This window comes from Eptatretus burgeri, chromosome 3 (genome assembly GCF_056783735.1).
Source record: "Eptatretus burgeri isolate ZD-2024b chromosome 3, Ebu_testis_v1, whole genome shotgun sequence".
Classification (NCBI taxonomy): domain Eukaryota; kingdom Metazoa; phylum Chordata; class Myxini; order Myxiniformes; family Myxinidae; genus Eptatretus; species Eptatretus burgeri.
Window position 1 is genome coordinate 137,343,316 of NC_140963.1, and position 13,796 is coordinate 137,357,111.

The 13,796-nt window shown below is 34.8% G+C and overlaps 1 protein-coding gene across 3 annotated transcripts in view; it reads right to left on the reverse strand.

Annotated features, from left to right (window-relative positions):
* RNF213 (ring finger protein 213) overlaps positions 1–13,796 on the reverse strand; it is a 645,256-nt gene that overhangs the window by 535,400 nt on the left and 96,060 nt on the right. For all 3 annotated transcript variants that reach the window (XR_015056656.1, XM_085875806.1, XM_085875807.1), the window contains one exon: positions 11,722–11,918. Coding sequence is in view for 2 of the 3 variants with exons in the window: in XM_085875806.1 (XP_085731932.1) it covers positions 11,722–11,918 (197 nt within the window). In the remaining variant the exon portion in view is untranslated. The remainder of the gene's footprint in view (positions 1–11,721; positions 11,919–13,796) is intronic.

Genomic DNA, 13,796 nt, shown 5'->3' on the forward strand with positions numbered 1-13,796 from the left:
AAATGTCATTTCACCTGATACATTGACATCCTTTATTTCATCAGGATTTATATCTTTTGGGTTGTTGAAAAAAATACAAATTTCTCCTTGCATATTACAGATGGCCTTATCTTTTCTTTCTAAAGCTTCATCCATAAGGTTTTTATTTTTTGATACTTTTCTTGTTTCATTGCTTTTTCTAGTTTTGAATATATGACCAGAAGGAGAGGAGAAACTTTTGTTAGAGATACTTTAATTGATGTTCTTCCAGATATACTAAAAACCCTTCCACTGAAGGAAATTGAAGAACTCATATTATTCACCATAATTGTTTAATCCAATAGTTGTTATATTTATCTTTGTTCAATTTTACATCCCTGGCAAATGAAGAGATTGATTGAAAGTTGTCTTTTGTGTATTGATACATTGTATTTATGAAGTGAAAAAAGTTGGAGGATAAAATGGTTTTAAGCACAGATTCACCTATAAATTAAACGGATTTTTTATCAAGAACATTTTATTTTAAGCAAAGTTTTATTATATAAATATGGTGAATACAACGTACTGCGATGTTTGTTATCATGAATATATATATATATATATATATATATATATATATATATATATATATATATATATATATATATATATATATTATAAAAAAAACACCTTCAAAACAACAAACACACATTCAATCTTTTCAGACAAATATCTCCACTTGACCAAGAAACAAAACATTGTGATCGATGTGATAATGATATTCTTAAAAAATTTTTTAATAATAAACACCTTCAATCATGCAAACACAAGAACAATGAAGAAAGGGAAGCTAAATTCTCCATTGAAAACACCGATGGGGCATTTCAAGGGTATATAAAAATAAGATTGTTTCGTTTAAGACCCTGGACCATCTTCAATCATGGAAGCTGTTGATATGGTTAAACAAAGTATTGAGACTATAATTAAAAACACATTAAGTGAAATGAAAACTTTTAAGTTTATATGGGAGTAAAATTGAAAATGGTAAGACAAGACGATGAAACTACTCCCTATATGAGGACAAACCCTCACTTTATATCATCATTTCAAGATTTTGTAAGATGTGATGTTTACGATGATCTCCAGAGACAAGAACAAGATATTGATAACACTGTAGTTGGTAGTGGATTTACTATTATAAAAACAAGTGGTGCCAGGCACAACAAATCCCACCCATTTAAGGCATAAAGTTATTTTGGAGATCAAATTTAAATTTGATATATCCTTAACCCGAATGTTGATTATAAGGAATAGAATAAGGAATATTTTAGTCTTAAGATTGAAGTCAATTAAACCATTTTTGACGAAGTTATGAGCGAAAAAGATTTTGACCTTTTCGTGACCTGACCTTGACCTTTGACCTAATTGGACACAAAAGTTAATGGGGTCATCCGAGGTTCATTACCCACCTGTGGCTACAATTTGAGTGTTTGAGCCAGCCGTTTTCCCGTAAAGTTGTATTTTTGTAACCATGTTTTAGTTTTAATGGAAAATTTGTAATTTTGACCGATGGCCATGACCCCCAAAACTTCGGACCCTACCGATCTTCACAAATATGCATTTTTCACTATAGGAATGGGTAGGATTATAAGTGACAAATATAATAAGGTTCACTATAAGCTTAGTTTGAAGTAAATCAGATCATTTTTGACGAAGTTATGAGCGAAAAACGATTTTGATTTTTTCGTGACCTTGACCTTGACCTTTGATCCAATTGGACCCAAAAGTTAATGAGGTCGTCCAAGGTTCATTGCCCACCTGTGGATTATATTTGATAGTGTTCGCTAAAGCCGTTTTGCCGTAAAGTTGCTAACAGACAGACAAACAAACAGACAAACAAACCGGACGATTACAATATCACGCGCCCTCCCTCTGGGAGGGGGTGGGATAATAATCTTTTTAGATATACACATCTTAAAATCAGATCCTCTTCAAGCTTCTTAAATTGATTTACCAAAAGAGATAAAACTTAACAAAGCAGTTGTTAATATTCAAAACAAAGATAATTAAAACTGGTAAACCAGTAATCCCGGGCTTCAACCCGTGCATCCGACGTCAAAGGACTTTAATTTGCACTGAGTCTGCAATGGGGTCTCGCTACGGTGTCCCTCATGTTATATCAATGAAGGATTGTAAAGCCGATAGCAATACATGGTAAAGAAAGAAACTTCACATTGGACAAATCGAGGCTGGACAAAGTTTCAAGTCCTGAAAAAAGTCCAATAACTACACATTTGCATATTAATGTAAATGGCGAACTTGTAGGACGATAAACGATCTTCCAGAACGTGCAGTCGCTATAGCTCTATCTTCTTTCGGTTTCATTTTACGACATGTCGAAAATGAGTGATTTTAAACTTTGGGGGGCTCTGGGGCCTCACTGGGGTCAAACACAGACATAGTATACACATATTTGGAGTCCCCTGTTTATGAACTATCTAAATCTGTCATTAAAAGTTTTCAACTCTCACTTGCATATTTGGCATATTTAATGAGGCGAATCGGCATCATTTTAATCATATAAATTATGTAACGAGTTCGACCAAATTAACAACTTAACATTCCCATGGAACGTCGGAAATGTGTGCAAAAGATTGAGGCTGTCCGGTTATCCTTTCTGGAGAAGAATATGTTTTTAAGTTTTGGAGAAAATCCAATATGGCCGCCATACCACGTGACCTACGTCATCAAAATTTTCAAAGTATAAACTTCAGGTGGAGAGTTATTAAATGGATAAGTTTCATTGAATTTCATCCAACCATTGTTTTCATTTAACGACATTTCAAAAATGGGTGATTTTAAACTTTGGGGGGCTCTGGGGCCTCACTGGGGTAAAATACAGACATAATGTAAACATATTTGGAGTCCCCTCTTTAAGGCCTATCTAAATCCGTCATTCGATTTTTTTCAACTCTCATTTGCTTATTTTGCATATTTAATGAGGCGAATCGGCATAATTTTAATCATATAAATTTAGTGACGACTTTGACCAAATTAACAACTTAATATTCACATGGAACATCGCAAATGTGTGCAAAAGCTTGAGGCTGTTGGGTTATGCGTTCTGGAGAAGAAGATGTTTTTAGGTTTTAGAGAAAATCCAATATGGCCGCCATACCACGTGACCTATGTCATCAAAATTTTCAAAGTATAAACTTCAGGTGGAGAGTTATTACTTGTTTAAGTTTCATTGAATTTCATCCAAGCGTTGTTTTCATTTTAGGACATTTCAAAAATGGGTGATTTTCAACTTTGGGGGGCGCTGGGGGCTCACTGGGGTCAAATACAGACATAGTATAAATATATTGGGAGTCCCCTGTTTATGTGCTATCTAAATTTGTCATTAAATTTTTTCAACTCTCATTTGCATATTTTGCATATTTAATGAGGCGAATCGGCATCATTTTAAATCATATGAATTATGTAACGATTTCGACCAAATGAACAACTTAACATTCCCATGGAACAATGCAAATGTGTGCAAAAGTTTGAGGCTGTCGTGTTATCCGTTCTGGAGAAGAAGATGTTTTTAGGTTTTGGAGAAAATCCAATATGGCCGCCATACCACGTGACCTACGTCATCAAATGTTTCATAGTATAAACTTCAGGTGGAGAGTTATTATGGTGTTAAGTTTCGTTGAATTTCATCCAACAGTTTTCCCTCCAGTTCCGCCACAAAATCGGTCAGTAGAACATAAAAATGCCTTTAATAATAATTAAAACTGGTAAACCAGTAATCCCGGGCTTCAAGGCGTGCCTCCATTTTAACAAATTTCAACACCATCACCCTGTCACATGATATGGGTTATCCGAGTTAGAAAGTTAGTTCAAGTCTGCAATGGGGCCCAGCTACGGGGTCCCTCATGTTATATCAATGAAGGATTGAAAAGCCCATAGCAATACATGATAGAGAAAGAAACTTCACATTGGACAAATCGGGGCTGGACAAATTTTCAAGTCCCCAAAAAAGTCCAATAATTCCACATTTGCATATTAATGTAAATGGCGAACTTGTAGAACGTTAAAATATCTTCCAGAATGTGTGGTCACTATATGTCTATCTTCTTTGGTTTTCATTTTACGACATGTCAAAAATGGGTGATTTTAAACTTTGGGGGGCTCTGGGGCCTCACTGGGGTAAAATACAGACATAGTGTAAACATATTTGGAGTCCCCTCTTCAAGGCCTATCAGAATCTGTCATTAAATTTTTTCAACTCTCATTTGCATATTTGGCATATTTAATGAGGCGAATCGGCATCATTTTAATCAGATAAATTATGCAACGATTTCGACAAAATTAACAACTTAACATTGCAATGGAACCTCGCAATTGTGTGCAAAAGTTTGAGGCTGTCCTATTAACCCTTCTGGAGAAGAAGAAGTTTTTCGGTTTTGGAGAAAATCCAATATGGCCGCCATACCACGTGACCGACGTCATCAAAATTTTCAAAGTATAAACTTCAGGTAGAGAGTTATTAAATGGATAAGTTTCATTGAATTTCATCCAAGCGGTTTTTATTTTATGACATTTCAAAAATGGGTCATTTTCAACTTTGGGGGGCGCTGGGGGCTCACTGGGGTCAAATACAGACATAGTATAAATATATTGGGAGTCCCCTGTTTATGTGCTATTGAAATTTGTCATTAAATTTTTTCAACTCTCATTTGCATATTTAATGAGGCGAATCGGCATCATTTAAAATCAGATAAATTAAATAACGATTTCGACCAAATTAACAATTTAACATTACCATGGAACTTAGCAAATGTGTGCAAAAGATTGAGGCTGTCAGATTATCCCTTCTGGAGAAGAAGATGTTTTTAGGTTTTGGAGAAAATCCAATATGGCCGCCATACCACGTGACCGACGTCATCAAAATTTTCAAAGTATAATCTTCAGGTGGAGAATTATTAAATGGATAAGTTTCATTGAATTTCATCCAAGCGTTGTTTTTATTTTATGACATTTCAAAAATGGGTCATTTTCAACTTTGGGGGGCTCTGGGGGCTCACTGGGGTCAAATACAGACATAGTATAAATATATTGGGAGTCCCCTGTTTATGTGCTATCTAAATTTGTCATTAAATTTTTTCAACTCTAATTTGCATATTTTGCATATTTAATGAGGTGAATCGGCATCATTTTAAATCATATAAATTATGTAACGATTTCGACCAAATTAACAACTTAACATTCCAATGGAACCTCGCAAATGTGTGCAAAAGTTTGAGGCTGTCGTGTTATCCGTTCTGGAGAAGATGTTTTTAGGTTTTGGAGAAAATCCAATATGGCCGCCATACCACGTGACCGACGTCATCAAAATTTTCAAAGTATAAACAGCAAGTGGAGAGTTATTAAGGTGTTAAGTTTCATTGAATTTCATCAAAGCATTGTTTTCATTTCACGACATTTCAAAAATGGGTGATTTTAAACTTTGGGGGTCTCTGGGGCCTCACTGGGGTCAAGTCCAGACATGGTATAAACATATTTGGAGTCCCCTGTTAATGAACTATCTAAATCTGTCATTAAATTTTTTCAACTCTCATTTGCATATTTTGCATATTTAATGAGGCGAATCGGCATCATTTAAAATCACATAAATTAAATAACGATTTTGACCAAATTAACAACTTAACATTCCCATGGAATAATGGACATGTGTGCAAAAGCTTGAGGCTGTTGGGTTATCCCTTCTGGAGAAGAAGATGTTTTTAGGTTTTGGAGAAAATCCAATATGGCCACCATACCACGTGACCGACATCAAAATTTTCAAAGTATAAACTTTAGGTGGAGAGTTATTAAATGGATAAGTTTCATTGAATTTCATCCAAGCGTTGTTTTTATTTTATGACATTTCAAAAATGGGTCATTTTCAACTTTGGGGGGCGCTGGGGGCTCACTGGGGTCAAATACAGACATAGTATAAATATATTGGGAGTCCCCTGTTTATGTGCTATCTAAATTTGTCATTAAATTTTTTCAACTCTCATTTGCATATTTTACATATTTAATGAGGCGAATCGGCATCATTTAAAATCATGTAAATTAAATAACGATTTCGACCAAATTAACAAATTAACATTAACATGGAACTTAGCAGATGTGTGCAAATGATTGAGGCTGTCAGATTATCCCTTCTGGAGAAGAAGATGTTTTTAGGTTTTGGAGAAAATCCAATATGGCCGCCATACCACGTGACCGACGTCATCAAAATTTTCAAAGTATAATCTTCAGGTGGAGAGTTATTAAATGCATAAGGTTCACTGAATTTCATCCAAGCGTTGTTTTTATTTTATGACATGTCAAAAATGGGTCATTTTCAACTTTGGGGGCCGCTGGGGGCTCACTGGGGTAAAATACAGACATAGTATAAATATATTGGGAGTCCCCTGTTTATGTGCTATCTAAATTTGTCATTAAATTTTTTCACTCTCATTTGCATATTTTGCATATTTAATGAGGCGAATCGGCATCATTTTAAATCATATAAATTATGTAACAATTTCGACCAAATTAACAAATTAACATTACCATGGAACAATGCAAATGTGTGCAAAAGTTAGAGGCTGTCGTGTTATCCATTCTGGAGAAGAAGATGTTTTTAGGTTTTGGATAAAATCCAATATGGCCGCCATACCACGTGACCTACGTCATCAAATGTTTCATAGTATAAACTTCAGGTGGTGAGTAATTATCCTGTTAAGTTTCGTTCAATTTCATCGAACAGTTTTCCCTCCAGATCCGCCACAAAATCGGTCAGTAGAACATAAAAACGCCTTTAATAATAATACTAACGATTTCAATAGAGCTTCAGCCATGCTTGAAGCCCTAATAATACTAACGAATTCAATAGGGCTTCAGCCATTTGGCTTGAAGCCCTAATAAATGTTTTCTGCGGTCTGTTCTTGCGCACTTACATCCAACACAATGGAATCCTGAAAGGGTTGAACATTATAAGAAATACGAGAATACATTAAATGTTAAAGATTTAAAGTTTCCAATGTCATTGAGAGATATTCCTAAATTTGAGAAAATGAATAATCTATCTGTTAATGTATATGGATTAACAGATACAAACAAAGTTCAGATATTAAAATTTTCAAACAACTATAAAAATGATAAAACACACATTGACCTTCTCCACTTTACTTCAAAGGAAAAATCACATTATGCTTTCATCAAAAATTCTCAAGATTAACCAAATCACAACTATATAAGAGAAAATGTAAAACGTATCCCTGTAAGAGATGTCTCAACTCCTTTCACACAAAAGAACGATTAAATCAACACTTGAAATATCGTTGTAATCATGAATCAACCGTAATCAATTTACTAAAAGCAGGTTCAAACATATCATTCAAAGATTTTAACAAATCTATAAAACATCCGTTTGTGATATATGCTGATTTTGAAAGTATCCTTAAAAAGATAGATACTGTTTCGCCAAATCCAAATATATCATACACAAATAAATATCAAAAAACATACCCCTTGTGGTTTCTGTTATTATATCAAATCAGCTGTTGGTGATGAATACAAGTTAGAACTTTATAGAGGAGAAGATGCTTCAGAGGAGTTTGTAAGACGATTGGAAAAAGACTATATAAGACGAAGAGAAATAATGGTGAAAACCGATAAACCAATGTCATTAACAAAGGGAGAGAAAAAGGAATTTAGAAAGAACAGTATCTGTCATATTTGTGTAGAGAAAATTGAGGGAGAGGCCAAGATTAGGGATCACTGTCATCTTACTGGTAAATATAGAGGTCCAGCTCATTCCCATTGTAATCTTAATTGCAAGCCTCCAAATTTTATTCCTGCCTTTCTTCACAACAACGCTCACTATGACACACATCTATTTATAAATGAACTTTCAAAGACATCTGGAGATATTTCTGCCATTCCTAACACAGATCAAAAATACATCTCATTCACAAAAACAATTCATACATCCCCCAGAACCCATATCAGATTTCTTGACACTTACAAGTTTATGTCAAGTCCATTATCGAACTTAGTATCAAATTTTAAAAACTTCCCGAGTCTTCAATCATATTTCTCAAATCAAGAAGAGATTGATCTCTTATCACAAAAGGGAATATTATCATTATGACTATATGGATTCATTTGAGAAGTTTAAAGAAACACAACTTCCTTCGAGGGAAAGTTTCTATGGAAAGTTAAATAATACTCCTATTTCCGATAGAGATTATACACAAGCTAAAAAGGTTTGGGAGAAGTTTAATATAAAGAATCTTGGAAAATATCATGATTTGTATCTTAAAACTGATGTATTGTTATTGGTTGATTTGTTTGAAACTTTTAGAACAGTCATAATAAAAATTCTTATGGATTAGACCCCGTTCACTATTACACAGCCCCGGGCTTGTCTTGGAGTTCTATGTTAAAAATGACAAAACAAAATTTGGAATTAATCAGTGATATAGATATGCTTTTAATGATAGAGAAGGCTAAAAGAGGAGGAATATCTCAAGTATGTTCCAAGAGATATGCTAAAGCAAATAACAAATATCTTCCTGATTATAATAAGAATGAGGACAACTCTTACCTGATGTATTATGATGCTAACTATTTGTATGGGTGGGCTATGTCTCAATCTTTACCATATGGAAAACTTAAATGGGTTAAAGAAAAACATTATGAAAAAGTTTTACTTGACATTGTAATCTCCTCTCAAAAAGAATTGGATGAAGCTGAAGTTGGATATTATTTTGAGGTTGATTTAAAATACCCAGAAGAACTTCATAACAAACGTAAGACCTCCCTTATGCCCCTGATAAAGAAAGTCCAAGAAAAAAAATGGTTAAGTGATTACCAACAGTCATTTAATATAAAAGGTAAATCTCCAGAAAAACTACTTGCAACATTAAATGATAAAGAAAGTTATGTTTTACATCAAAGGAACTTGAGACAATATTTATCTGCTGGGTTGAGAGTGAGAAAAATTCATCGAATTTTGAAATTTAAACAAATTCATTGGTTAAAGAAATATATTGATTTTAACACAAAAAGGAGAACAGAAGCAAAAACAGATTTTGAGGACTTTTATAAATTAATGAATAATGCTGTATTTGGAAAGACTATGGAAAATGTTAGGAATTGACAAAACATAAGACTTTCTACATCTTGGAAACAGGCTTCAAAGTTAATTCGTAGACCAAGTTTTGAACGAACGGAGGTGTTTTCAGAGAATTTTTGTGCTATTCATTTGAAAAAAGAGAGTATTGAAATGGATAAACCGATTTATATATAATAGGAACATCAATTCTTGACTTGTCAAAGTCATTAATGTATGACTATTACTATAATAATTTAAAATTAAAGTATAAGGATAATGTGTCATTGTTATATATGGATACAGATAGTTTTATATTAGAAATTAAGACAAGTGATGAATATGAGGATATGATCGATAATATTGATATGTATGATACAAGTAATTATAAGTCTGATTGTATGTTGTTTTCATTAAAGAATAAAAAGGTTATTGGTAAGTTTCAGGATGAGTTGGGTGGAAAGGTCATGAGTGAATTTGTGGGTTTGAGATCAAAGTCTTATCCTTTTACGTATATTGATAATAATAACATTGAAAGAAGTGATAAGAAGCTAAAGGGAATAAAGAAAAATATAATCAAGGAAACAATAAACTTTAAACATTATTACAACTGTTTAACCTTAAAGAAGGAAGAGTACAGAAAAATGAATACAATAAGAAGTTATAAACATCAATTATATACAGAAGAGATAAATAAGAAAGCATTAGGAGCTTTTAATGATAAAATATATATTTTAGAGAATGGAATCAAGAGTATCCCTTATGGTTATAAGTACCAGTAGTGGCCGTAAAAAAAAATAATAATAATAAAAAATAAGAATAAAGAATAAATAAATATTCCAACCGCGAGCAACAAACAACAACCACACAGGCCGTTTCTTCCCTCTCGTGTGCCCGTACGTGCGTGGCATGGAAGTTCGCATAATTATCACAGTTACGATGATTCGCAATTTAGGTTTTAATGGCCAATTATTCAATTTGCGCCAACGTATTTTGCCTTTTCGCAATGTCATCGCAAGGAAAAACAAAAAGAGAAGAGAAGAGAGAAAAAAAATTACTTCCTGGTTCGGAGCACACCAGCACTCTGATGTTACCGAAATGTATGCACCGTCTAATATGAAAACGATCATAACTTGGGGCATTGTGTTAATCTATAAATGCGCATAACAAATCGAGAAATTATTAGAATACACAAAGTCATCACTCTCCGGAAGCCCGTACGTTGTAACCCGTAATGGGGAACGCGGCTGAGCTTCCCTTCCCCATCGGCCACGCCCACGCAACAACATGTCTTGTCATTGGTTTAGTAAATAAATGGCCATAACTTGGGAAGCACTTGTCCAATTAATATCAAACCTTGAAAAGGCACATCCTCAGGTCACCAGCAATATACCTGGCAAGTTTCAATTAGATGAGACCAGTGGTTGTCGAGAAACAGCGGTCTCTCACACACACACACACACACACACACACACACACACACACACACACACACACACACACACACACACTGCTGGAATTATAGATAGATAAGTGTTAAGGGGTGTCTTTTTAGTGATTTATAAGTGATAGAACCAAGCAATAACCAAACCAAAGAGTGGAGATGTAATCAGCCTTGGTATTTAAATGGGAAACATAACGAATGTGAGAAATATCAAATAAGTCTTATTGAAGAAATAACTGGGGTAAAAGTAAATAAAACAAATGAGCGGATAAATTTAATTACAAATAAGTTGGAGGATGTCAAGAAAAAAATTAATATCTTTGGATGGACTGAAAACTTTGATGGTTATCAATTGAACAATGGAAAAACAATTTACTACAATCTCAAAATGACATGTGGATCAGGAGGTGGACAAAGAAGAGCATTGAGAGAAGTTTATAATTTTATTTCTGCTCAGCAAAGACATATAAACCAAGAACTAAGTTCGAAAATAATATTTGTGAATATACTCGATGGTGATGAATGTAATTGGAAAATTAATTTATTACCTCGAATAGAACATGGACAAATATTTATTGGATCACTTAGTGGAGTGAAAATATAAAAGGAAATCAGTAAATAATGGGGCAGAGATCAATCTCTTCTTTTGACCTGATGGGTTGAGAGTAAGAGGGGGTAGGGTGGGGTGGGGGGGTGGGTTTTTGGACCCTAACACAATTTAACATGAGCTTGTCTGGGAAAAAAAAATCATTCTCCTGTTTTGTCCTGATTGACCTCGAGTCAGAAAGGTTTCCCAATACATTTCTATGGGGGGGGGGGAAGGGGGGGTTTAGGTCTTAAGACAGCTTAACATGAGCTTGTATGGGAGAAAATCATTCTCCTGTTTTATCCGAATTAGCCTTGAGTCAGAAAGGTAAGCCTATACATTTCTCTGGGAGGGGGAGAGGAATCAGTCTCCTGTTTCGGGGTTTAATTCACAGAGTTTTCCCCATTTACCCATTCATTTGCATGGATGCCTCAGAAGTCCCATTAATCCTCTACTGATGCACACAAATAACTCGATGCACAGTCTGGATTCTGGATTTTCACATGTCAAGATGATAACATTGCAACAAATATCTTGCCAAGAAAAAAGCACATTCAGGTGAAATAATATTTGATGAAAAAAAAAAGAACTCACCATTTTTCCCCCAATCATTAGGTATGTGCAAGACCCTATTGAATGCACATTCTTCGGAAGACTTGTAAATGAACTCCTGACGTACTTCCTTATCATTCAAGCAAACGGCGTACGCGTAAGTGAATGGTGCATCATTTTTCAGTTCACTTCGTCTCACCAAGGTGCGGCCTTCCAAAAGAAATGCATTGTTTTTACACCTGGAGATGCAGACACAATGAGATATATTAACAAACTGCACATCACAAGAAGGAACGATTTATGATCACCATGTTGCTACGTCCATTATTTTCTTGCTCGGTATCACCATAAAATACATACGAGAAAGCTTGCACATGACAGGAGTACATGTATATTAATACGAACGATCAAATATGCCCGATGATATATCAGTTGATAAATAATTCCAAAGCGCCTGTGAGCACAGTTAACCAACGAGAAGGCCACTCGGTAGAGCGCATACCTCTGCCCTGTAATGCCTGATCCACGACAACATATCAGGCCCAATACATTTTTGAAATATCACGCTATATATCGTTTTTGAGCCCTATCTCTCAATGGTGAAGAATCACTTAAAAAAATTCAAGTAGTCGGATCCAGATCCGGGATCTTCACCATAATCAAATTAATTTGTCGTGGTCACACACCCAACCTGTCTACCAAGTTTCATCCGAATCCGTCCACAACTTCTTGAGACATCGTGCGATATATTAGTTTAACCCTATCTCTCAATGGTGAAGAATCACTTAAAAATTATCAGATCTGGATCCGCATCTTCACCAAAATTGAATCATTTCTTCCTTGTCACACACCCAACATGTCTACCAAGTTTCATTCAAATCCGACAACAACATTTTGAGACATCGTGCCATATATTAGTTTAACCCTATCTCTCAATGGTGAACAATCACTTAAAAATCATCAGATCCGGATCCGAATCTTCACCAAAATTGAATCATTTCTTCCTCGTCACACACCCAACATGTCCACCAAGTTTCATTCGAATCCGTCCACAACTTTTTGAGATATCGTGCTATATATATCCTTTTTGGCCCTATCTCTCAATGGTGAAGAATCACTTTAAAAATTGCAGAAGTCGGATCCGGATCGTCACCAAAATCTAATCAGTTCGTCCTTGGCACACTCCGAACCTGTCCACAAAATTTCATCAGGATCCGTCCACAGCTTATTAAGATATCATGTACACAAACAAAGACAGACAGACAGAAAGGTGTGAAAACATTACCTCCTTCACCTTCGGTGGCAGAGGTAATAAAGATAAATTAATAAAAATATGTGCTTCAGATGAATTCAGAGTGAGGTAAGAGGAGGTTATTATTTTAATGCAGATGTCGAGGCTCAGAACAGCAGAATATCAGGGCAAAGAATCAAAATTAAAAAGTGGAGCAATGGAGTGTGGATGCAAATTTCTCCAAAATTAGCATTATGGGTTTAAGGGTGATAGATGAAAAGATATAAAAAAAATTGCCAATTAAACTTGATTGATAATTAATTTGAAAAAGTAAATGTTTTTAGCATAGAGCACAATGTATTGTTATAACCCTTTAATGGGAAATGTATTCAAATACAACATGATTATTACATCTATCTGTTTGAACATGCATCTATTTTTAATAATATATATTTGCATTTCAAACGACCTTATACCTTTTTACTGTATTGGAAGGTTATGGAACCTGCTAAGTAAAACACCCCTCTTCCCCAAAACAGATTGGCCTTCTAAATAATGTTTAATCTTTATTCAGTCGAAAAGAATCATGTTATTTTATTCAGCTTATTAAGGGATTCTTACATATAAATAATTATATATTGGTGCCTGTAAGTCTGGCTGGAGGCAGGAGTCTGGCTTCAATGGAATGTGTGTCTAAGTGATATCCAGATGGCTTTTCAAACTTTTATCAACTTCAGAATGAAAAACATTTCCCAGCCCTTTCAATTCGGGCTGACCGGGATAACCACTACCAAGGGACCATGTGTGATCTATTCCAGCACCCAAAGGGCTGCAGTCTTAGTCACGAAACAAACCATGTGACTGATAACGTCATCAATCCCCCCCC